The following is a 26,480-nucleotide window of genomic DNA, read 5'->3' as shown; positions in this document are numbered from 1 at the left end:
TCTCTACAATAAAATATATGAACTTCGGTCGAACTTGTAGCTGAACCACGTAGGCAAGGCTCATGCAAACCTCTCAGGTGCGCAAACGAGATATTGTTGTTAGATAAGATTATACCTACGATACACAAGGAAGCGTTGATGGGCCCTGACTCCGGAATTGGCTAAATGCCAATACAACCCGAGTTAGTCTCCATATAAGTGATTCAAGATTAAAACCTTGATACACCTTTCGGAAGACTTAGAGTCTAACGAATATTTATGGAACTTAAAACTGATACGGATGAAAATGTTTTATCCATAAAGCTCGACTTGTTGAAATAATAAGTTCAAGAGTTGACTACGATGAGGTTGTTTTCATCGTAGCGATGCTTAAAGTCGGTTCGGGTTGAACTAGCAATTAATACATATTTCAATCATGAGATATGAAACATGGATGACAATAGGATTTTCGTCTGATGGAAATGAAACCAAGGACTTGCATGTGTTACAGTCCAAGGCATTTTGTCTATCCAGAGGATGCTAGTAAGGGTGCAAACTTCAGAGTTCCAGCGATGGACAGAAAAGAGCAAAATGGAGTTGGAATCTTCGTGCTTTGATGAAATGGTCAAAGGGGTTTGACTTTATCAATGGGTAACGAAGATGCTTGTAATTCAAGAAAGTAAGTGGGAGCATAATAATATTTCTAAAAACCTTGTGTGCTTGACACATTGTTAATGAGAAATAAATTTCTTGACACGAATTAGGACTTCATTTGAAAATAGTTTTTCAATGAAGTGCTTAGGCTAAATAGCCTCAATATTAGGCATGATGATCTATGGAGATAGATTTACCTAATGGGGCTAAGCAATGAATACATATTGACAAGATGCTAAAACCTTTTATCATTTAAAACGCCAAGGAGTGATTCTTGCCGAAGTCACATGGAAAGAGTTTTTGCAAGACTCGGTGTCCCAAAACACGATGAGTAAAATACATGATGGAGATTCCACACACTCTTGTGTTTGGATTAATCATGTATTCCATGGTATGTAAAACAACCAGATATGTCTGATACTCCCAAGGTGTTGCGAGTATGGATACCAAAGTGATCAAATTACTGATCATGGGACAACAGTGAAAGATGTCACAGAGTACTAGAGTAAGTACTGATGACATGGTTTTCTCGCAAGCAGAGATCATGAAGAGTTCGTTGTAAAATGTTACATCGATACAGTCTTCATCTTTTCTCCATGCGATTTTCGATTTAAATTAAGGGTTTTGTGTAACACACAATGTGGTGGCACAGTTAGTTGGAATTTGTTCAAACTAGTTACTGTGGCGAATTCTATAACAAGGGCTAAGTATGTTGACGCTTTAGAAGCGACAAAGAAGATGTTGAATCATATAGTTCTTCCTGAACTTAGTATGGTTCCAAGATGGCTTTTGACAATGGGACACTACTGCAGATAGTTGCTCCATAACTCAGTCTGAGGAATCCAGGTTCAACCTGTGATTCACATACATACAAAGCCAAGTCCACACAAAATATGAATTTGGTGAAAACGTGAAAACGCGAGGACATGCAAAGATACACAAGGAGCTGAAGTCGTCAGATCCGTTGGACATCAGGCTATACCACAAGCGAAGCATATTTACACTGGTGTGCCACAGGTGTGAAGTGCATTAGCATAAGCTAGATTATTGTCTCTAGTGCAAGTGGGAGTCTGTAGGAGATATGCCATAGAGGCAATAATAAATGTTATTGATTCTCTCCCTGTTCATAATTATGTTTATGTTCCATGCTATAACTGCTGTGGTTCCCGAGCCCGTATATCCATAAAGGCTCTGAGGAGAACCCATATGCACGTGTGGAATAATAAACGGTAAAATGTATTCCTAGTCGTGCCTCTAAGACTAGCTCAAGTGTTGCATGATGATTATGTTTTCCCAATCATGGGCATGTCTATGCCAAGCAACTTTGAGGGCACAATGTCAGGAAGGACATTTGTGTTGAATCGACCCGAATTGATGTTATGCTATGAGATACATTCGTCACAAGTTAATGGTTTATAACATAGAGATAGTTAATGTTTGCATAATTCCTTAGACCATGAGAGTATCGAGTTTCTTCATGCTTGCTTCATGAACTTTGGGGTTTGTTAAACGTCATCCGTAACTGGATGGCTATTACGGTGGCTTACGGGTTCATGGGAAAGTATGTTAAGTAACTTGATAGCTCGAGATTGGGATTTGCTCCTCCGACGATGGAGAGATATACTCGGGCCCTCTCGGTGTTACGGTGTCCATCATCGTCTGGCCAGACACCTTTGTGATTTGATCACGGGGATGCCGGAACACGGAAACGAGAAAAGAGAACAAAACCGGTAATGAGGTAACTTGCATGGTGGACAAATTGTTCGTCCACGGGGATGCAATAAATCTCACCTCAGGTGTTTGTGATATATCGTGAAGCAACAGGAATAGCTCACCTCAACTGGAGGTTCACTCGAATATTCATTCGTGTGGGTATAGGGGTCAATATGGGTGTCCACGGCTCCGATGTTGATCATTGATCGGAAGGGGTTCCAGGTCATGTCTATACTTCACCGAACCTATAGGGTCACACGCTTAAGGGTCATCTATCTTCTGAATACTAGACAGGGAGTCTGAGAGAAAATCACCGAAAAAGTTTCGGACACCGGAAAAGTTCCGCAGAGAGAGGTCACCGGATGAGTTCCGGTGAAACTGAAAAGTTGTTTCAGGGGATACCATAAAGTCAAATTGGTTTCGGCACATGCCTGATAATTCTTGGAGGGTGCCAGAATCATTCTGGAAGCTTTCTGGAATTTTCCGGGATAATAACCGGATATGCTCCGGAGCTGCCCGAACCACTTCAGATGCTTTTCGCAGATGAAAATCACTAAACGGGAATTGTTTCGGAACGCGTTGAAAATAATTTTTGTGGGTACTGGAAATGTTCTAAGCCCACACAAATATTTTCAATTCGAACGGACGCTGGAAAATGTCGTTGTGAATAGTGAAAATCAGCTTTATGGTTACTTTATGGAAAGCCACCTTTTGGGGCTTTGCTCCAAAAGATCTTGGGGATGACATGGATGGATAGGAGCCATTTTTTGGGCCCCTCATGGGGGTGTGGCCGGCCACATGGGGTATCCCCCCTTGGGGACCCTCTTGTTCATTGGTTTCACTCCTAGGTCCTTGTGGAAGGACTTCATTCATGTGCATTTTGGGTTTTTGTGTGAAACTACCATACCCCTTGGGATTTCCTATAAATAGAGGTGGAGGGGCAGCCCTCCACACTCAATCTTTCTCACATACATGCCATTCCAATGATCTGGCTTCTTCTCTCCCTCCCAGCGAAATAGTTTCGTAGAGCCGAAAGGCTGTCTGGGTTCCGGCAGGAACTAGTTCTGGACGGCGAAGCCCTGCCGGATAGATGACACCGTATGTGTGCAACTCTGTAGAGATATCGTAGTTTCGGTCTTAGTTCGTGAGTGCCTCCCGAAGGGCTGTCCGTGTGACCGTCCGAGTTTTGAAGGTCCTCCCGAAGGGCTGTCCGAGTGACCGTTCGAGTTTTGAAGGTCCTCCCGAAGGGCTGTCCGCGACACCGTCCGGGGGGCTGTTCGACCGCCTCCCGGAGGGCTGTCTGAGGAGCTGATGAGGGTATACATCCTCGCGGTTGGGAGGTTGTAAATCCTAGCTGCGGGGATCTGCACCGCCGATCGTCATCGACTCTACTTCCCGCTGCGCTACGAGTCGGTAACGAAAAAGATCAAACCTTGTATGCAGTCTCCATAGTGGTCCTGGGCTGGTGCGTAGGTCAGAAATTTTTTGTTTTCTGCTGCGTTACCCATCAGATCTTCAAACTGCCAATGTCTTTGTGCGTTGACCTCAATCGCATGGTTCGAAACTTTTGGTGGCGAGCGTCGGAAGGGAAGCGGAAGACGCACTGACTAGCATGGCCAAAAATCATGGCGCATAAATCCCAGGGAGGGCTGGGCTTCCGCGACTTTCGCTTGTTCAACCAGGCCCTCCTAGCAAGGCAAGCATGGCGTCTTCTAACCAACCCCCATAGCTTGTGTGCGCAGGTGCTTAAAGCAAGGTACTACCCTGACGGACGCCTCGAGGACACTGTTTTCTCCGGCAATGCATCCCCGACATGGCAGGCCATCCAACATGGACTGGAACTGCTCAAGAAGGGCATCATTTGGCGCGTGGGGGACGGGTGGAGCATTCGTAAATGCCGGGACCGGTGGGTTCCCAGGGAACCCTCGCGCCTTCCAATAACCCAGCAGGGCACCTGTCGGCCGCGCCGTGTGGCGGAGTTGCTGCACACGGACGGGTCTTGGCGCATTGACCTTCTCCGCCGCTACTTCCACCCGGCTGACGTCGAGGCGATCACCTCCATCTGCACGTCATCACGCGTCACGGACGACATAATATCTTGGGCACCGGAAAAGAACGGTATCTTCATCGTTCGGTCCGCGTACCGGTTCGCCATGGACGAGCGCGTTCGTCCACTGGCCACCGCCACGAGCAGGGCACCGGATGGTCGGCGCGCCATCTGGAAGACCATATGGGGGTGCCCTGCTCCCCCTAAGGTACGCGTGTTTGCTTGGCGCATAGTTACAAACTCGTTGGCGTCGTGGGGGAACAAATTTTCTCGGCACCTTGAGGTTTCTGACCAATGCCCTTTGTGTGGACTCGAACGGGAGGACGTGTTCCATGCCCTTTGTAGGTGCCCTCTGGCGGTGGATTTGTGGCGCTCCATGGCAAGGGACTGGTCTATACCAAAGGTGGAGGACATCCGGAACTCGGGACCTGACTGGCTCTTCGGCTTGCTAGACCCCCTCGACGAAGCGACGAGGATGATTGTCCTCATGATCATGTGGAGGAACTGGCACGTCAGGAATGAGATCACACATGATAAGAAGCCCCTTCCAGCTGAGGCATCTCGTCGATTCCTACATGGGTATATCAACTCATTACTCTGCATCCAACAACACCCACATGCGGACATGATCAAGGGCAAGATGACGGTCCTCCCTCCCCAGTCTATCCTACGTCCCCAGAAGGAAGCAAAGGAGGAGAGGGCATGGTCTGCACCAAGGCCATGTTTTGTCAAGCTGAATACTGATGGTAGCTATGTGATGGCGTCAGGAGCAGCCGGAGGAGGAATGATCTTGCGAGACGACCGGGGAGAGATCATATTTTCTGCATGCAGAGAACTTTGCACATGTGATAACGCGCTTGGAGCTGAGCTCGCGGCGTGTAAGGAGGGTCTGGAGCTGGCCCTGCACTAGACGGAGTTGCCGCTAGTGGTGGAACTAGATTGTGCAGAGGCCGTGGCTATGATCACACAGCGCGCGGAGGGCCGGTCAGTCTTTCGCGGCCTCGTCCAAGAGATCAAAGAACTTGTTGCCGGAGCTGATAGAGAGGTTTCTTTTAGTACTTGCTCTCGTACACAGAATAAATGTAGCCATGAACTTGCCTCCTACGGGCGTAGGACCCCAAGGACCGCCGTGTGGTTCCTGTCGGGGATCGAGTCGGTTGTACGGTTGGCCGAGGCTGAGAAGCCATCCTGATTAATGAGAATCTTTTTTCCCCCGCAAAAAAAATGAAGTTTATCTTTCTACGTCATCGGTCCGATTTATTAGTGTACTCATATTTTGAATCAATTTTGAAATTTTATTTAAGTAGCAAACTATACGTAAGTTATATACTATAAATTTCATTAAATCCTTTTTAAATATGAGTTCAACACTATAATTTTGTGACTAATACAAACTTGTATTTTTCTAATCAAATATATAGCCAAAAATTGATTAAAAAAAGATTTATCTAGGGCACATCTAGATGTGCCGTAGTTATTGTACATCTAAGTGACTCAATAAAATTAGAAAGAAAAAGAAAAAAGATAACAGAAAATGTTTGCACGAATCTTAATGTAAAATGAATGACATAGGACTTAGATGTGTTTTAGCAAAACTGAAAAAAAAAATAAAGCATTGATTAACCTAGACAGCGGAAGTGCATCGGTGAATTGTTCGAAGACGAGCATCTTTTGTTTTCACCAAAAAAGCTAGTAACGCTTTGGAAACCATCCATGTGAATTGGCAAGTCACGAGCCGAGGACGAAGCTGACTGCCGAATGGGCATTTCTTTTCTTTTCATGAAAAAAAGCAGATGCTTTGGGAACCATTCACGACGATTCGACGAAGCCACCCTGACCGCCCAATGGGATATATACGGTCTCAAAAACAGAGAAATCAATTTAATTAATTATTAAGCAAAAAAAAACAGAGAGAGAGAAGACTCCTCACTCCAGCAGCGGTCAGTCGCCCACTCCACTCCGCTCGGACAGAAGGAATCTTGTTCTCGGAAAAAGGAGGGAAGGTTGCGTGAGAGCAAGCAATGGCCTTCGCTGACGCAGCAGCACGGAGGCTCCTGCGCGGCGCAGGCGGCGGTGCGGCCAAAGGAATCGCCGTCGGCATGAGCTTCGGCCTCGACGGCATGTGGCAGCTCATCGCCGGCCTGTTCGCGAGCGTGGCTCACCTGCTCGTCCTGCCGTTCGAGGTGCTCGGGCACTGGCTGCAGGCGGCCATCGCCGCCGTTGCCCACCTGGTCGCCCTGCCGTTCGAGGCGCTCTCGCACTTGCTGCAGTCCGCCGCCGCCGCCGTCAGCTTCTGCTTCGACAGCCTCGTCGCGGCGCTCGGGAGCGCGGCCCACGCTCTGGCAGTGCCGTTCGAGGCGCTCTGGCATCTGCTGCAGTCTGCCGCCGCCGGCGTCAGCTTATTCTTCAGCAACCTCGTCGCTGCGTTCGGCAGCGCAGCCCATGCTCTGGCAGTGCCATTCGAAACGCTCTGGCAGTGGCTCCAGGCCGCCCCCGCAAGCATCAGTTTCGGCTTCCACGGTCTGGGGCAGCTCATACACGGCTGCTTCGACAGCCTCGTCGCCGCGCTCGGGAGCGCGGCCCACGCTCTGGTGGTGCCGTTTGAAGCGGTCTGGCAGTGGCTCCAGGCCGCCGCCGCGGGCGTCAGTTCCGGCTTCGACGGCTTCTGGGAGCACACGCAGGGCATCTTCGCCGACCTCCCCGCCGCGCTCGCCGGCGCTGCCCACAACCTCGTCCTGTCGTTAGAGTCATTCTGGCGGTGGGTGCAGAACGCCGTCGGCGGCATCTGCCTCGATCTGGACGGCTTTTGGCCGCTCGTCCAGCGCTTCGTCGACACGGCCGCGAGCAAGGCCCACGAGCTCGTCCCGGCCTTGGAGGCGCTCTGGCGGTGGCTCAAGGACGCCGCTGCCGTCGCGCTCCCTTACGTGCTGGCCATCGCCGCGGTCGTTTGCGTCGCGGCCCTGGTCTGGCACTGCTGGCAGATCCTGTGCACCGCCGCCGTTCAGGTGGCGAAGGCGCTCGTCCAGGTCCTCTGCTCCTGCTGGGGCTGGTTGTATGGCGTTGCCATGCTGGTCGGGCCGTGCTGCGGCCACGTTACCATGGCCGCCCCGGGCGTTGCCGGCGGGCTGCTGATATCACGAGTTGCGTTCGAGACGGCCCCGCGGCTGTTCTTCCGGATCTCCCGCTCCGCTGGCGGCGCCGTGGCCACTGCTGTCTTCTCCACGCCCACCATCGCCTCGGCGGTCGCTGCGCCGGTCGCCGCCCTTTTCAGCGGCTGATTAAGCCGACGTTTTCAATGTAATTTGTGCTCTACCAGCGCGCGTACTCTATCTTGCTTGGCTTCCAAAAACAATGTATGATTTCCAAAGACAATTTGCGCGGATCATCGATCAACTCCATCGTGATGATAGTCTTTTGTTATATTCCAGATTTTCTTCTCGCAATGGATCATCAGTTCATCACAAACGACAACAACATTGGGTAAAGCTAGCAATGTAGTGCGATCCACATCTGATCTACTTCTTTTAGAAAAGCATGAATCGTACTACTACTTTTTTGGAACTATGTACGAGACCTGCTTGGCCGAATCATATCGACGACCTATTACTATTAGCACGATGGAATAAATTTGCTTATTTTTAGGATGATGGCTACTCTCACTCTGAAGGTGGTTTGTTCCATCTGCAAGAAGAAATGATACCCTCAATTTATACTGTTCATTTTTTCCATTAAAAACTGTCCGTCTTAATGAAAATATTGCTCCTTCCTCGTACAAAATGTTCTGTTTAGTTTCATTCTTTAAATCGTTCCTTTTCAAGAGGAAAACATTTCTTCTTCATAAAACATGTTATGCTTTCTCTGGTTATACCTCATTTTTAAAACTCTAATATACATATTGTTAATTACTCCCTCTGTAAACCAATATAAGACGTCTTATATTAGTTTAGAGAGGTGTAACCTCGACTAGCAACTGAACTAAGGGAAAGTAATTGAGCGGCATCGTTGGGGATGATTTTCCGAATAAGTAATTTTACTAGTGCCGGTATGTACCTGTGGGCAATCCCCCATCCATCAGTTTCCTCAAGATCCGTGCAGATTTTATACTCTATTTCCATATATAGATTACATATAGCAATACATGTACTAGTTTCAGATATTGTCAGTTTTTACAGAAGAGAGAGAGAGAGAGAGAGAGAGAGAGAGTGAGTTAGAGTGGAGAGCACCGTGCATGCATTCTCTCACGCCATACATATGACATGCATTTTATAATTATCCTCACATTTTTAATGATTCATATCTTTTAAACCAAATATCCATTATTGAAACTTTTTGTATATTTGAATTCATAGTGACAAGACCTTCAGAACAAGATCAATTTTGTATATGTTTGAAATATATTTTATTATATGTTTCAATTATCTTTGAAATCTCTTTCATAAAACATTACATTGTTTCACTATTTCATAAAGTTCTTTCTAGTGTTCCGCTTATTTTCACAAACTGGAATATGGAACTCACAAAGACACGGATATATTTGATATATTAGTAAAATAGAATTTAATATATTTTTGATAACAAATTACGCACAATGAACGCAACCAAATTCTCATATTTCAAATAACCAAGTTAACATATTTTTGACGCTGTCGAATAAGCAAATTGATAAACACACTAAAAAATTGAGTAAAATACATGGACAGCAATGCTACAATTTAAACGTGTTTGAAATAGTCAATTTCCCGTATTTTAAATAACCTATTTCACATATTTTTCACACACCGGAATAAGCAAATTGACAAACAGACTGAAATATGTTTCATATATTTGAAAAATATCAGTTTCACATATTTTAGATAATCAATTTCAATTTTATTGAAATAACCCATTTCACATATTTTCACAAACTGGAATAAGAAAAGTGGCAAACAAACTGAAACATGTTTCATATATTTGAAAAATACCAGTTTCATATATTAAAAAACTGTTATATTTGAACTACTTCTAATTTTATATATTTCAGTTGTCTTTGAAATGACTTTCATAAAACATATTTTTTCGCTTTGATAAGATATTTCATATATTTGAAATAATCAGTTTCACACATGAAACAATCCATTTGATATATCCGAAATAACAAGTTTCGCATATTAAAAAAATGGACCTAAATTGTTGCATAAAACTCACTTCGCTCATTTCAGAATATAATTGTACTCATTTCAAAAAACTTATCTCAATCCTTAAGAGACCGATTTCACACCTTTTGCCAAAAAAACTTGATTTAAGTCATTTTAATTTACTGATTTTAATTATTTGAAAGACATATTTCAATTAGTTCCAAAAACAATTTCATTCGCTTCATTAAACATGTTTCGCTCAAAAGTTTTGACATAATCAGTTGCACATATTTGAAATAACTAGTTTCAAAACTTCACAAATATAGATTTTACTTGCTTCATAAATTATAGATTTCACACCTATCATTTTCAAACACTCAAATAATGGTTGTATTTCACAAATATAAATTTCAAACAATGAAATAAGCAGTTTCACACAAAAATATATTGAGTGAATAAGTTAACTGAAATGTTGAAAATTAAATGTATTTAAAATGTATTTAATCTTGTTCTAAAGATCCTGACACCCGGAGATCAAATATATAAAACATTTCACTTATGTAATTTTGGTTTAAGAGATATAAACGGTTGAAAATGTCAAATGAAACTTAAATGCTACCTTTGTTATGGGAGCCAGAGGGGGGAGAGTATGTTTGTGTCATGCATGCGTCGTAGGTACTTGTACTGAAAAAAGTGCTGACAAGAGTTGACAAGATATTTCATATATGATATTGTCAACACAATACAAAGGAATACTAGTATGCATGTATACAAAGGAGTACTTGTACTGAAAAAAGTGATGTTGTCAGCTAGATATACAAAGGTGTTAATTCATTTCTTCCATTTGATTGTTATTTATTGCCATATTTAATGTCAGCAAGCAAACTAGAACTCACATACGACGAGCTGGCCCCTCAAAGTGACTGACGTCTTTTCTCTTATTTTAAAAAATACAACATAGATGCCTGCACAGGCTTCTTGAGGGGCGCGATGTGTCACCGCGCCTCTGCCTGCTACTCCCTCCGTTCCTAAATATTTGTCTTTTTAGATATTTCAACAAATGACTACATACGAAGTAAAATGAATAAATCTACACTTTAAAACATGTCTACATACATCCGTATGTTGTAATCCATTTAAGATGGCTAGAAAGACAAATATTTGAGAATGGAGGGAGTAGTATGCATGTTAAATTGAGGAGGCCAGGTGGGACGTGAGGCCGATATTTATTGTATATATGGATGACTGACTCCACTAGCACTGTCCACAAATACGTCGGGATGTGTCGGTGGACGTTTAGGGTGTCCATTTTGACGACAGACGTCGGAGAAGCAGATCGAAACGGTAGGACAACTATGTGAAAGTGCCAGGCAGGCATGCAGTTTGGTACAGTACTACCATCTCTCTCGCTGATCCGCACTGCAGTGTCGTTGTTGCAAATGCCAGAACATCCCGCGATTAAGCATTGCAGCAAAAATGTATTTGAACATATGGAAAAGAACGATGTATTGAACCACGTGGAAAGAATTGATTTATGCGTCATGTGTGCAGATGCGTGCTTGATTCGGGTGTTGTGTGTTCTTTTTCATATGTTTAAAGTTTGGGTGTGCGATGCGTACTTAGAGTAATTTTAATGAGGCGATCCATTTCATCCGTCGCCGTTCGTTTGGGTCGGTGCGGACAGAAAAGTCGGCCCAACGCGCCGATCCAAATGGACATGCGTACTTAGAGTAATTTTAATGAGGCGATCCATTTCTGGCTTATTTTTTAGTCGGATTTGCGTCGGCGCGGACACAAGACGGACGCGTGCGCGCTCGCCCTCTCTCCTCCCCGGGCCCGCTAGTCGGTGGTACATTGGCCTCTTCCCATCCAACAGCACACCCTCGCCCGTCTACTTCATCGCCGACGCCGCCGGCCATCTTTTCCGATAGAAAAAAGATACATACATAGTTCTAGCATAGACAGATAAAAGAAAAGATCAACTACTCGTTGTTTTCTGACTCCGGCTCGGTAATGTCCTCCTCCGACATCTGAATGTAGGCGTCAGCATAGCGCTCGTCCTCGGAGTCCCAGGACGACGCTTCTCCTAGCTTCATGTTCAAATTGAGCGGCCTGCTTCCGCTCATGCTTGTCCTCCTGATAGGCGGCTCGCTCCCTCCTCCTCGCCTCCCTCTCCATCCTCCTTTGCTTGTAGAACTGGCACTCGTTGACGATGTCCTGCGGGAAGCGTTCGTGCCACACCGCCATGGCTTCCACGTCCATCTCGGCGATGGCGAGGCGACACTGCCGCCTCCGGTTGTCACGACGATCCTCGTCGGTGAAAAGCCGCGGGAGAGGCGCGAGATCCTGCGCCCGCTGGCTCGTCGACACGTCGGAAGAATTCATCTCCCGACGAGGCCGCCGGAGGCGCCACGCCGCCGCATCGTACGCGCGGGCCGCCTCCTCTGCGGTGTCGAAGGTGCCGAGAATGAGGCGTTTCTCGGCAAACCAGATCTAGGAGGAGAAGGCGCCGGAGCGGCGCTCGCGGACTCCGCGAAAATCCGAAGCGCCCAGGCGGCGCATCGACATGGTGGCGCAGAGGCGGCGAGGCTAGTGAGAGGGGGCGAGACGAGTGGGCGGCGGACAGACTGTGGAGGGAGCGCCTTCTTAATAACGAGTGCCGGCCGCGACGCGCCAAAACCAGCGCACGCTGAGCCGATTTTTCCCCGCACGCGCGAACCTTTCCCGCGCGCTGGACCGCCAAAACCAGGGCGACGACATGGCCGCTGGCATTATCTATGCGCGCGCGGTCATGAAATGGGTCAGCGCGTTGGGCGAACTGCCCACTCAAATCTAAAAGAGGGCGGACGCCGGGCGGGCGACCAACCCAAACAGACAAAAAGCGGACAAAAGCGCCGTCTGTTTTGGTCGGCCCGTTGGAGTTGCTCTTATGTGAGTGCGTGATGTATGTCGTTTGTATTTTTTTTAGAGATCAATTCCTAGCATGTACTCCCTCCGTTCTTAAAAGAGTGTACTTCCAACTTTGTTGAAAAGTCAAACTTTTTTATGTTTGACCGTATTTATGCAATAATAGACCAACATTTATGCCATCAAATTAGTAGCACTAGATTCATGATAGAATATATTTTCGTCATATACCTATTTGGATTCACAAGCATTGATATATTTTTACATAAACTCGGTCAAACTTTAAGATATTTTGACTCTCTTGTTGGAAGTACACTTCTTTCAAAAACAGAGGGAGCAGTTGTTTTCGGTTCGGCCAAGGCATCACGGAGCATGTGCGCCTCTATCGATGGCGCTCGTGGGTGTCTCATCGGAGTTCGCAATATGGATGACCCCAATGCTCCGTGCTACCGGTGAATGAAGGACGCCATGCCGGTAGCTGCATCGACATCGATGATACAGTGTGGTTGGTCGAGGTCAACAAGAGGCAGGCACATGTTACTAGTGTTCTCCGTCGCGCTCTACTCAAACGAATAGACAAGACACGAGGCCGAAAGGACAGTCACCGGCTACTTATTACAAACTACAAAGAAGATACACGAGTCATGTTGTCCTGGTATGTCCCCCTCAAGGACGACGATGTCAACCTTACCTCCACAAACATCTTTCATATTTTATATTTAAATTTACAGAACCTCAAAAACCCGATGATGGCGCCCCCTCCGTCCGGTTCCCCTTGCTAGGAGGTGCATGTCACCCACATGGCCACATTGATGTATGCCCTTACTCCTCAATGTCATGCCTCCGCAGGATGAACCCGACATATCGGTAAATCACATAGTGATTAACAAAAGAGGCAGAAAACGGAGAAGAACTTTGGCGCTTGCCACGACACACATGAAACGATCCCTTGCCTTTTTCCCATATCAATGCACGGGTCCGTTTCTCCGATGTCGACTGGCCGTTTCAATGGTATGAACTGGCGACCGGTGTGGCGATGGTCGTGGTCCCAAGGCAAAGGGCATGGGCATTTGATCGGCCGAGACAACCCGGTTGTAGAGGAGTAGCCTCCAAAAACATGAAGACGTGCATGAGTTATGGGCGTGGGCACACAAAGCTCCTGACTATTACTAGTCTTTTCTTGTAGCGGAAATGGAGATAGGGATGGGCACCATTTTGGGAAAATGGTGGGAGGCCGCACTACATCCAATTTGATGCGAGCATGGATCAAAGCACGACTCGAAAGCAAGCAAGCCATGTCCTCATTGGACCGTTTGCTCCCGTTGCAACGTACGGGCATATTTGCTAGTCTATAAAAAAAATATGGTATTTGCTTTTTTTTTTCTTCGGTTGGTTGATCCTGTACGGTTTATTTCCCTTTTTTTGTCTAGGCCTAGTTCTCTCTTCCTCTCCCTTTTTCTTGTACGTTTTATTTTTTTTTGTCCCCCTTTCAAACTAAAACATTTAAACTTTCAGATAAATCAAACATCCTGAGGTTCGAACTTTCAAAAAAATCAACCTTTCAGAAAATCAAACTTTCAGAAAATCGTTCTTTTTTTAGGAAAAAATCAAACTTTCAGAAATTTAAACTTTGAACACTTCCAAAAAAGCTGATAGAAACTAAAAATTCAAGTTTTGGACTCCGTATATGAACCGTATCTAAATTTTACCATTACAATATGTTTACCAGGTTACCAGGCAAAACTGAAAACGAGTCTATCTAGGGCACATCTAGATGTGCCTAGTTATTGCACATCTAAGTGACTCAATTAAACTAGAAAGAAAAAATACAAAAAAAAATGCTTGCACGAATCTTAGCATAAAATCAATAACATAGAAATTAGATGCGCAATACTTAGAGCACATCTTGATGTGCTTTAGCAAAACTGAAAACAAAAACCATGTTTCCAATTGAATAGCCATGTACGCTGTTGTCACTGTTCAGATTGATTAGCTTGGGAGTTAAATTGTACAAACTGTCGTCAAACAATGTCCACTACTAACACTAAAAATGCCGTCCCTCGCAAATGCCAAGCTTGGCAGCGAATGCTCGCTGGGGATTAACGTCCAACATATGTATGAAAACCAATGTTCAAGAAATCGTTAACTGGTAGCTGCTCGGCCAGTTTAGGAGTAGCGATTAATCGGTGAATCGGCCTATTAACTGGATTAATCGATCGACCATTAATCGGTAGATTGAATAGTAACTTGCCAACATATATCAAGATGTTTTATGTATTATACCATCACTAGTCCCGGTTCGTGCGGCTAAGGCATTAGTTCCGGTTCACCTGAGCCCTTTAGTCCCGGTTTGAGACACGAACCGGGACTAAAGGGTGCGATGCCCTTTGGTCCCGGTTCGTGTCTCAAACCGGGACTAAAGGGCTCATTTTCAAACTCTACCCCCCCCCCCCCTCGCCTTTTCGGTTTTGTAAAAAGCAAAATAAAATGATAAAAACTTCAAAAATTAAAATCCTTCGAGATGTAGTTATGTTACTACATCTACTAGTTAGGAAAATTTAAAAACTTAAATTTAGACATGTTTTGCAAAAAGTGTAGGGAAAATGTAAAACGGCTATAACTTTTGCATACGATGTCAGAAAAAATGTATAATATATCAAAATGTTCAGCACGAAAATCCGCATCCGATTTTGACGGCCTACGGCCTGTTTGCAAATTTTTAGAATCCTCAAATTTTAAAAGGAAAAAAAGTTATGCTCAAATTTCTGTTTTTTTTCGAATTTTTGTTAAATCTGGTCAAACTACTTATTCAAGAAGTATTAGTGTTACTAAATAATTATTCAAGAATATTAGTGTTACTAAATAATTATTTCAGTTTTTTTGAATTTTGGTCAAATCTGGTCAAATTGTGGTCAAACAATGGTCAAACTAATTATTCAATAAATATTAGTGTTACTAAATAATTATTTCAGTTTTTTTGAATTTTGGTCAAATCTGGTCAAACTGTGGTCAAACTATGGTCAAACTACTTATTCAAGAAATATTAGTGTTACTAAATAATTATTGTTTTTTAGAACAATAGTTTCAAACTCAAACAGTGAAATGTGTGGCTTCATGCTCAAGCTAAATTCCTGAGGGTTAATAGGATTGACATCTTACTATTGTCAGGAAAACAACAAGTGCAGACTTGGAAACGAGGGAGAATAGAACCCGGAAGTTAAGCGTGCTCAGGCTGGAGTAGTGAGAGGACCGTCTGGGAAGTTAGATGATTTGGAATGATGAGGGGTGATTAGAGATTAGAGGTTAAATTGAGCAGTGATGAGGGGTGATTGGAGATTAGAGGTTAAAATAATTCAGAAATTTGAAAATCAAAAAAATTTCAAAAATTTTTTTTTGAAAAAAAATCATAAAATTTCTTTAGTCCCGGTTGGTGTTACCAACCGGGACTAAAGGTGGAGCTCCAGGCTGCGGCCACGTGGACGGCCTTTAGTCCCGGTTCGTGTAAGAACCGAGACTAAAGGGGAAGGCTTTAGTAACGACCCTTTAGTCCCGGTTCCAGAACCGGGACTAAAGGCCCTTTTTCTACTAGTGCATACTCTCATGCTTCCAGCTATTTAGTATAACAAAACATGTTGCCGTACACATATGAAAAGCATAGAGAGGAGGTAAAATTATTAATCCTAACTATTAAGAAGCTGGATGGGGCATGAAGGGGTTATGGACCAAAAATTTGGGCTTTGTTTGCCCACTTGTTAATGGGCCAGTGGGGATTAATCGACCTAACAACTGATTAATCGGTCTAACTGGCCAATTAATCTGGCAAGTTAATACGACGGATATGTGTTATTCAATTCGGCCATGCTATGAGTAGCGATTAACTGGCCCGTTAACTGATTAATCAGGTGAATTCTTGAACAATGATGAAAACACAAACAAATTGAGAATGAAAGAAAAAAACAAATTATATAAGCTACTCCAAGATTGATGGCTTTGCAAAACGGCAAACGATTGTCAAACATTATTAATATGTGATGTACTTCTGCGTACGATTTATTCTAATGATGACTGCGGCTCCCTGTCGATCTACTTGCATGGTGAGACGAATGGTTACAAGAACAGCTTGAGCTTTCAAAATCATAATTGTGCCTCTGGTCGACAATCACGGTGAGTGCGAGGACGAGAGCCTGGTCCACGTCCGGGTCGATGTTGACATGGTACGTGTGCTCTCCGCTCAGCACGCTCGACTTGCTGCCGTCCTCCTTGCCGATCTGCGCAACATCTTCCCCGCCGCCGCCGCCGCGGGAGACGGTCATCGCTCCTTTGAAGTAGCTGCCGTGGACGACGTAGTCCGGGTGGGCGGTGGAATTGCCCTCGAGGAACACGTCGACCAGGACCCCCGTCTCGAAAAACCCCGTCCTGTCGATGGCGACGAACACCCGGTTGCCCCGGCTCGCGCCCCCGCCCCTGATCGCCTGCCAGCGCCGCCGGTTCGTGCCGACCTCCTCCACCGTTAGCAGGGGGCGGCGCGAGGCCGCGTCGAGCAAGACGAGGGCGCGTAGGTTGCGGTAGCCAACCTCGACGGTCTCCACCTCCATCACGGCCGCGCCGGTGGCGGAGTTCCTCACGGCCAAGACGGCGCCCATCCAGGTGTGTAGCTTGGTCACCGCGAACGCCGTCGGGTGGGACGCCAGGAACTTCCCATCCACCATCGCCGACGTCTCCGACAGCCAGGGCATCTCCCGCTGCTCCTGACCGTACAGATTGATCGATGAGGCTGGTAATTGGGTGCAGAACCGGATGAGCTATGGTACTATGTATATACGCCGTCATCGTTAAGGATTTTTTTCCTTGTTGTACAAGACAATTTTTTTGGGAGATTTGTTGTACAAGAAAGTATTGAGGTGTTTGGTTCTTGTCAAATTCCTGCGTACGTAACCAGATTCAGATTACACGTACTTTTGCAACCCAAAAGAAGGTTTATTTGGCCCATCGCAACAAAGAAAAACAACGTATGTCTGGCTCCCAAGTTGCACTAGTTTGACAACAGTTTTTTTTTCCGATAGAAGGGGCCTCATGGCCCCCATTTTTCATTAAGAGTTTGACAACAGTTTGCAGTACAACTTAACTCCCAAGTTGAGAGATCAATGTGGTTAGTGACAACAACGTACAGGGTTATTCAATCGGACATCATAATCATTACATTATTTACATAGGATGTGTCTAGGGCACATCTAGATGTGCTCTAGTTATTGCATATCTAAGTATGTGAATCAAGCATAAAGTGGAAAAAAGAAAAAAGAAAAAGAAAATATTCCCACGAATCTCAACGTAAGATCAATGACATAGAACTTAGATGTGCAATACTTATGGCACATCTAGATGTGCTTTAGCAAAACTGATTTACATAAGAGTAAAATGCAAGGCCAATACTTTGGTGTGACAGTCAAATTTAGTCCTCTAACTTCCATATCGTGTTCTAAAAAAAAGCTTCCATAGTTGTTCCAACAATTTTTTTTGTTCTGAAAAAGAACACAGGTTATATTGAAAAATTAGATACATTATAACTGATCACCCTCTCAAGCCACCTGCATTTTTAGCCATTAGATCTTCAGATTTGTGTATTTCCGGCTTTTCCGTCCGGTCATATCACGGGCATCAATGTCGGCCGCTGCATGCTCTGGATCGGCATGAATGCGGCGCAACAAGCGGCGGCATGGGATGAAATGGGCGGGAGGGGCGGGTGGGGGGTTTGGGTGGGCTGGAAAACGACTGGCCAAGTTTTGTATCATGAAAGGGAGGACCCGTAGGCTCAGACTGAAGAGTCGATGCTTGTGCGAAGCCCATTTAACAGTGAAGCTTGATAAAAGAGTGTGCAATTTGGTATATCAGCAGTTTCAGCGATGATCATAGTCACGTTCTTACTAGGCCGGACGAAGCTACGTTTCTCCGGTCTCATAATCAAATCAAGGAATATCATAGGCTTGAGATCTTAGCTATCTCGTGCGCCTGGGCGCTGGTTAATATTCCGTGCTCAGCTGCAGTAGACTCAGTTCGAACAGCCCATAGGTCCCTGCTTTTATTAGTTACACAAAATATGTTAAATATGATTATGCTATAACTTTGCAACCGTCATTCAGACTAAAATAATTTGTATATGTAATTTGATCAGAAAAATGCGTAGTTTCGAACCGTTCTATTATTTGTTCCTGCTAACCACTTTAAAATTCCGTTCAAAGCATAATCTTAATTAACTTAATTAATTGCTATGGTGTATTTTGGGAAATGCTAACCCACAAATAACTTTTATATCATCTTTATATATATGAAATATGTTACGTGGGCATATAGGAGAAATAAAGAAAGGAGAGAATAAATGACGTGATCAGTAGGGATAAAAAAGAACAGAAGATTAACAAAATAAAGGAGAGAATAACACAAAGGAATTGGTATTAATACTAAGGACATGGCATGCATGCAATGCAATAATAAAAAGAAAATAATACCAAGAGACGTGGGAGGGGCACGCATATATGTGTTGCTGCACAGTGTGCGTCCGTTGTGTGCAACAGAAATAAGAGTGTCGAGTTGTATGCAACCAACTAGGGTCGTTTTGCTCAAACATAGACACTTTCTTTTATTAATCTTCAAGCGTATGCAGAGATTGGCTTTCGCTCATAGGTGTATATGCACCCATTGTCCAAATATACATTTTGAAAAGTTAAAAAATTACGAGGAAAAATCTCACATGTAAATCCGGACACTATATGTGTGTGTACAAAGTTTTGGTGAAAAAGGACATTCTTTGTGGCTTGTGTAGAAAAGACATTTTTTTATGCTTGATTACGGCTATTCACAAGGCATTTTTTGTCTTTTTTGGACATGACACAAAAAATGGCTTTTTTCATCAAAACTTTATGCGCACACATATAATGTCCGGATGTACACGCCGAATTTTTTCTCAATTGTTTTTACGTCTTGAAATGTCTTTTTGGCATATATTTCATAATAGGTGTATATGCACCTACGAGCCAAAACGCGACGTCCCGTACACATTTAATAAAATATTTTTATTGAGATCAGAATTGTCGTACAAAATCGTACCAAAAGTATTGTATGTGTACCATGCTTCTTAGCATACTATTGATATGAATTTCTGCTAGACCTCAGTGTACGCCTCTCTGCCGTGGTCGTGGACAATTCGGATGTTGTTGGGCCATGCTGACGAATATTTCAATGGACACGTCAATTATCTCCCCCGTTGTAATGCACGGGCATATCTGCTAGTAGATATAAGGGCGAGATGAAGGAAAAGTGGTCACCTCGCTATGCGAAGTGTCAGACCTCGCCATATGGGCGGCATAGCCCAACCCAGTATGACCTATTCTTATAAAGTCGCAACATGGCACGACCCGTGAAGGACCTTTCATAGAAGGGCCATGCCATGTTGCCTCGGCGATTCCTATTTGGCGCTTCAGGCGCCCGTTATTATATATTCTGTAAACGGTCTCCAGAAGCGCCCCTGCGCTCGGCCGGTCCATGTAGTTTTTTTTTATCCATGTTTAGGTCCGCAAAAATACACGGGCTGGTTGCAATTCGAACCCGCGACCTCCATCATCCGTACACGCAGGTGTAACCATCGCGCCACCAAGCGAGATCTAGCAACTTACAAACTTTTCTTTCTTTTATTCTTTCTTTTTTTCCATTTTCCTTTTCCCTTGTTTCTTTTTTATTTTTCTTCTCCTAGTTCGACGAATTGTTTGCAAATACATGAACTTTTTCTTCAAATTTATGAAGTTTTTTTAAACATGATTAAATTTTCAAATTCGGTGAACTTTTTTTTCACATCGATGTACTTTTTCATTTTTTGTAGTTTTATTTTGAAAATCCATGAGCGTGTTTTCTAATTTTAACGAACTTTTTTCACAATTGATGAACTTTTTTTAAACTGAAATATTTTCGAAAATCAGGAACATTTTTTTTTGAAAAGGGATTGTTTTTGAAATTCCAAGGCAGAATCTGAACATATGGAAAATGTGAAAAAAATAAAATTCTTTGAAATTTGAAATAAATTTGAAGCTGAGAATTTTCAAAACGCCTGAACAATGAAAACATGCACATTTTTAAAATTTGTGAACAATTTTTGAAAACGGGAACATGTTTTGAACCGCCCGAACATTTTTTGAAATTTGTGAACAAAAATTTGAAACTGAACAATTTCGAAACTCCTGAAAAAATGAAAACTTGCACATTTACGAAGCTCCTGAAAAAAATGAAAACATGCACATTTTTGAAAAATATGATAACGTGAACATTTTTCGAAATTTCAAACAATTTTTTGAAAATGCAAACTAAAAAAAAGAACAAAATTGAAACCACGAACACTTTTTTTCAAAACTCCAATATTTTTTGAATTTATGAACAAATTTAGAAAACAAGAACATTTTTTGAATGTGTGAATAAATTTGAAAAGGGGAACATTTTTTTGAAATTCATGAACATATTTCATATTTCTGAACAAAAATTTCAGATATGTACATTTTCCAAAATTTTGAAGTTCTAAACCGTTTGGAATTTTTGAACATTTCTTGAAAAAAGTGAACAATTTTTATTCTAAACTTTATTGCAATTGCTGAACAAAATTTTAAAACAGGAACAATTTTCCAATGTGTGAACAAAATTTAAGAAATTCAAACATTTATCTAGTGTCTGAACCTTTGTTCAAAAAGAAAAATAAACTTGAAAAAAAGATGAACAGATAATAAGAAGAGAAGAGAAAAGAAAACGAAATAAGAGATAAAAGAAGAAAAACAACAAGGAAAATGAAAAAACAAAAAAGAAACGGAAAAAATAAATAAATCCGGTTCAGGAACCTGCTGGAAGGTTCCCAGAATAAAAAAGAATCGGCTGCAACGTCCTAGAAGTTTCCGAAAACCGGGAATCCTGAAAATACTTAACGGGCCGGCCAACCTGGAACGATCGCTCGATCGCCTGTGCGTTCCCCGACATTTTGCCGCAGCGAGCGACAAATAGGGTTTTCCGACGAAATCGGCGGCGAACCGAGCGAGCGTACAAAATGCTTCTGAAAATGAAGATTCAGCGAGAAAATCTTCTGTACGGCACAACAGGAACGTCGGCTTGGGTTCTGGACGGAAAAACCTGGACTTCGCTATGGGAAATAAAGGTTCCGTCTAAACTGAAAAACTTTATTTGGAGACTATGTACCGACTCGATTCCAACTGCCGGTGTTTTGCACCATAGACACATGTCTACGAGCTCTGTTTGCCCATTTTGTGCGGCAGAAGACAGCTGGAAACATGGGCTTATTGATTGTGTCATGGCAAGAAGTGTTTGGTCCTTATCTTCAGAGGAACTAGTGGAACAAATGTGCAACAATCTGGGTATGAACGCTAAAAACTGGATGTTCAAGATGCATGAGAGTTTGTCCAAAGATGAGTTTATTCAGATGGTGGTGACGATGTGGGCTATTTGGAGATCCCGGAGGAGAGCAACACATGAGGATCTATTTGACAGTCCCCTGTCTATCCATTGTTTTATCACATCTTTTCTGAAGGACATCCAAATATTATCAAAACCTGGGAAGGTTTTGAGTAGGAGCTGCGTCTTGAAGCAATCACAATGGTTACCCCCGCCTCCAGGTTTTGTGAAATTCAATGCAGATACAGCAGTTATGAACGATAACTATGGTTCAGCGGCAGGTGTGTCGTGACGCTACTGGAGCTTTTTTAGGAGCTTCTTCGGCTACCTTCAAACACATATGTTCACCTGTCACACTTGAGGCACTGGCAGTCAGAGAGGCTTTGGCACTTGCGGAGGACTTGTACGAGCAGAAAATCCATGTGGGCGTCCGACTGCAAGAACGTGGTGGAAGACATCAAGCATGGCGGTCTAGCTGATCACGGAGCAATCATACATGAAATAATAGACCAATCTAGTTCTTTTACTGCTTGTAATTTCATCCACGAGTTTAGGAGCTCGAATTTCGAGGCTCACAATCTCGCTAAGCACGCTCTTTCACTCGGGTTTGGCCGCCGTGTCTGGTTAGGACAACCGGGGATTTGAATTTTATTCCTGTAAATGTTCAGATGATTTGAATAAAGTTTAGCCAGAATGTCTCAAAAAAAAGTGGTGTAAAGAGCGCCCAACAGGAGTTGCGGCTTCGAGGCACAGATCGGCCTGTCACGATAGATAAAAGGGCCGGGCCGGCCCGACATAGCTGTAGGGCGACCCATGTTAAAAAGGCCCAAATAATATTAAAAAAAGGCTAAAATAGCTGTAAATGCCAAAATATCCCTGAAAGGCTTTATTTTTTAGATTAGAAAGATCAAAACAACACTAAAAATGCCCAAAAAAAGTACTGCCTTGATCCATGGCGGCCAAAGACCGGCCAAGCACTTTTATTCACGTGCCATGCTGGGCCAAAAATTCGTAATCGCGAGCCAACCTTACAGGCATGACCCATATAGCCAGGTTTGCGTACCATATTGGCAAGCGGCAGAGATCTCAATCGTACTATTCGAGCATGGTTAATAGTATAGACAACAACCAGCTATACAACGTTGCCACATTATCTATAGTCAACCTAATAGGTAACATGTATAGTAGCTACAGTTGCTAAGGAGCACTATATTATTAATATAATGACCCATCTTACACTATCACAATGTTTCTTGGGTCCCGTGACTGTCAATTTACAGTCGTCTTCCCTTCTCGCTCCTCTTCTTTCTCATACAATTATTAAAAAATATAATACTTTAATCCTTACATTATGCTTTGCTCTTCTTTTGCAAGGCAAAACATAAACCAAAACCTACCACATGCTCTCACCTCCACGTAATCAATCCCATGAGGCAATAAAAAATATAAAGAAAAGCAGAAAATTGAAAACCTAGCCGGTTTATAATATAGGTGTATGTATGTATTTATACTATTGGTGTGCTTAATCCATCCATTTGAAAACTGTCGTGGACAAAAGAAAGGGAAAGGCTGAAGTTCTTACGTCAGATTTTTAGACATGACAAATGAAATGCTTTTATGGCAATTTATATTGACGTGAGGATGACAAATTTAGTTTATGAGCACAATAATTTCCCGCCGACAAATAGTGAACTGAGACGGATTTGTCTGCTCGTCAATTAAACTTGGACGAACACAAATTACCATGAAAAGTGTTTGTTTTGTCATGGCTAAAAATCTGACGTTGGCTGTAATATGCTTTTGGAACCGTCCATGTGAGCCCCAGAAACCAGTATTGGGAAGGTACAAGCCCACGACGTTGCCGTCGCTGCTGCCCAATGGGCATTTTCTTTTCTTCTTTTCGTGAAGAGCAGCTGATGCTTTGGGAAGCCCATGACGAAGCCGCCCTGACTGCCCAATGGCCTTCGCTCTAATAAAGAAGACTCCTCACTCCAGCAGCGATCAGCCACTCCACTCCAGATCGAAGGAAGCTTTGTTCTCAGAAGAAGAAAAGTTGCGTGAGCTAGCCATGGCCTTCGCCGACACAGCAGCACGGAGGCTCCTGCGCGGCGCAGGTGGCGGTGTGGCTCGAGGAATCGCCGCCGACGCCGTCGGCATGAGCTTCGCCCTCGACGGATTGTGGCAGATCATCGCGGGCCTGTTCGCGAGCGCGGCTCACCTGCTCGTCCTGCCGTTCGAGGTGCTCGGGCACTTGCTCGCCGCCGCGGCTCACCTGCTCGTCCTGCCTTTCGAGGCGCTCTGGCACTTGCTGCAGTCCGTCATCGCCGGCGTTAGCTTTTGTTTCGACAGCCTCTTCGCCACGCTCGGGAGCGCGGCCCACGCTCTGGTGGTGCCGTTCGAGGCGCTCTGGCACTTGCTGCAGTCCGCTGCCGCGGGCGTTACCTTATGCTTCGGAAACCTCGTTGCGGCGATCGGGAGCGTGCCCCATGCTCTGGCGGTGCCGTTCGAGGCGCTCTGGCACTTGCTGCAGTCCGCTGCCGCGGGCGTTACCTTATGCTTCGGAAACCTCGTTGCGGCGATCGGGAGCGTGCCCCATGCTCTGGCGGTGCCGTTCGAGGCGCTCTGGCACTTGCTGCAGTCCGCTGCCGCGGGCGTTACCTTATGCTTCGGAAACCTCGTTGCGGCGATCGGGAGCGTGCCCCATGCTCTGGCGGTGCCGTTCGTGGCGCTCTGGCACTTGCTGCAGTCCGCCGCCGCGGGTATCGGCTTCTGCTTCGGCAACCTCGTCGCCGCGCTCGGTAGCGCAGCCCACGCTCTAGTGGTGCCGTTCGAATCGCTCTGGCAGTGGCTCCAGGCCGCGGCCGCCGGCGTCAGTTTCGGCTTCCACGGTCTGGGGCAGCTCATACATGGCTGCATCGCCAACCTTCCCGCCGCGCTCGCCAGCGCGGCCCACGCACTGGTGCTGCCGTTTGAAGCTGTATGGCAGTGGCTCCAGGCCGCGGCCGCCGGCGTCAGTTCCAACTTCGACGGCTTCTGGGAGCACATGCAGGGCCTCTTCGCCAACCTTCCCGCCGCGCTCGCCAGCGCTGCCCACAACCTCGTCCTGCCGTTACAGGCCTTCTGGCGGTGGATACAGAACACCGTCGCCGGCGGCTGGGACGGCTTTTGGCCGCTCATCCAGCGCTTCGTCGCCACGGCCGCGAGCACGGCCCACGAGCTTGTCCCGGCCGTGGAGGCGTTGTGGCGGTGGCTCAAGGACGCCGCCGCCGTCGCGCTCCCCGTCGTGCTGGCCATCGCCGCCGTCGTTTGCGTCGCGACCCTAGTCTGGTTCTGGTGGCGGGTCCTCGGCGTCGCGGCCTTCGTGGCCGGCGTGCTGGTCGCGCAAGCGCTCGTCCTGGCCGGAGTGCTGGTCGCACAAGCGCTCGTCTTGGTCATCTGCATCTGCGGGCGCTGCTTGTTCGTCGTCGCCATGGGGGTCGGGGGTGCGCTCGCCTACCTACTCCCCATCTGTGGGCAGTACTGCGCCAGCGTTACCATGGCTGCACCAGAGGTCGCCGGCGTGCTGATATCACGCGCCGCGTTCAAGGCGGAACCGCGGATGTACTTCCAGATCCTCCATTTGGCTGGCCCCCTCGTGGCCTCTGCTGTCTTCTCCACGAGCCCCCTCCCCTGGGCGGTCGGACTGTCGGTCGTCGCCCTTTTCAGCCGTGGATTTTCAGGCGGCAAAGAGCCGATGCCGAGGTGCAAAACCTTGTCGACGACTCCTGAGGAAGATCAGATCTGGATTCACGAGGATGATCAGATGTGGACTCCTGCAGAAGATCAGCCTATTATCATAGTAGAATAACTTTTATCCATCGAGGGACGCCGTCGGATCCAACTTTTGTCTCCGTTCCACAGGTGTGTCTTGTAGTAAAACCTCCTTTCTCCATTTGCACTAGAGGACCAATGTATGCCCCTTTCGATGTAATTTGTGCGTACTTTAATTTGTCTTGCTTGGCTGCTTGATGTATGTTTTCCAAATCCAGTTTCCACGGATCATATGCCAACTTATGTCTTGACAATCTTTTGGCTGAAATTCAGATTTTTTTTTTCTGTTCAGAAACGACGACATCGAAAGGTACGGAGAAACTTACAGATTAAGCTAGCTAACAACATAGTGCGATCTCTACTCTGATCTGGACAGGTTTCAGAAAGGCATGAACCGTACTGTGCACTACTACTGTACTTGAGACCTGCTTGGCTTAGTGATATGAACGGCCTACTAGCATGATGGAATAGCTTAGCATAGCTTCTCAGTCTTTCTAGGCGCACTGACATCGCCCTCCACCGAAGTAATAAACTCAATAGCTAGTCTCTAACCTTTAACTTACTTTTTTTACACGAATCATATGGACGACCCACTAGCACGATGGAATAACTTTGCATCTTTTGAGGATGACTCCTTTGAAAGTGCTTTGTTCTTTTTTTTTCCCGAATGTTGAAAGTGGTTTCTTCCATCGGCAACGAAATCATACACAATTTATGTTTTTCCTTATTCATATAATTTTAGAGAATTTGTTCCTTCTTTATGAAACCATTGTTCCTTCCTTGTATGAATTGTTCGGTTTTCAATGAAATGTTTCTTTTTG

The 26,480-nt window shown here is 45.0% G+C and overlaps 2 protein-coding genes and 1 non-coding gene across 3 annotated transcripts; 2 read left to right on the top strand and 1 right to left on the bottom strand.

Annotated features, from left to right (window-relative positions):
* The first annotated feature begins 6,323 nt into the window (after positions 1 to 6,323).
* Positions 6,324 to 7,820, top strand: LOC109774929 (uncharacterized). Its single transcript, XM_020333690.4, has one exon. It carries the CDS (start codon positions 6,415 to 6,417, stop codon positions 7,669 to 7,671), a length of 1,257 nt encoding a protein of 418 aa, XP_020189279.1. The 5' UTR covers positions 6,324 to 6,414; the 3' UTR covers positions 7,672 to 7,820.
* An 8,649-nt stretch (positions 7,821 to 16,469) lies between these two features.
* Positions 16,470 to 17,150, bottom strand: LOC109774944 (uncharacterized). Its single transcript, XM_020333705.1, has one exon. It carries the CDS (start codon positions 17,148 to 17,150, stop codon positions 16,470 to 16,472), a length of 681 nt encoding a protein of 226 aa, XP_020189294.1.
* A 6,635-nt stretch (positions 17,151 to 23,785) lies between these two features.
* Positions 23,786 to 25,902, top strand: LOC109774930 (uncharacterized). The gene has a single exon (XR_005758293.3). It is a non-coding gene; the product is annotated as an uncharacterized protein (transcript).
* Positions 25,903 to 26,480: the final 578 nt, after the last annotated feature.

This window comes from Aegilops tauschii, chromosome 5, assembly GCF_002575655.3.
Source record: "Aegilops tauschii subsp. strangulata cultivar AL8/78 chromosome 5, Aet v6.0, whole genome shotgun sequence".
NCBI lineage: Eukaryota > Viridiplantae > Streptophyta > Magnoliopsida > Poales > Poaceae > Aegilops > Aegilops tauschii.
The sequence above is the reverse complement of the archived record's forward strand: the minus strand, read 5'-3'. Positions and strand labels throughout refer to the sequence as shown.

Coding starts and splice junctions, on each gene's coding strand:
- LOC109774929 (XM_020333690.4), top strand. CDS start 6,415: ATGGCCTTCGCTGACGCAGCAGCACGGAGGCTCCTGCGCGGCGCAGGC.
- LOC109774944 (XM_020333705.1), bottom strand. CDS start 17,150: ATGCCCTGGCTGTCGGAGACGTCGGCGATGGTGGATGGGAAGTTCCTG.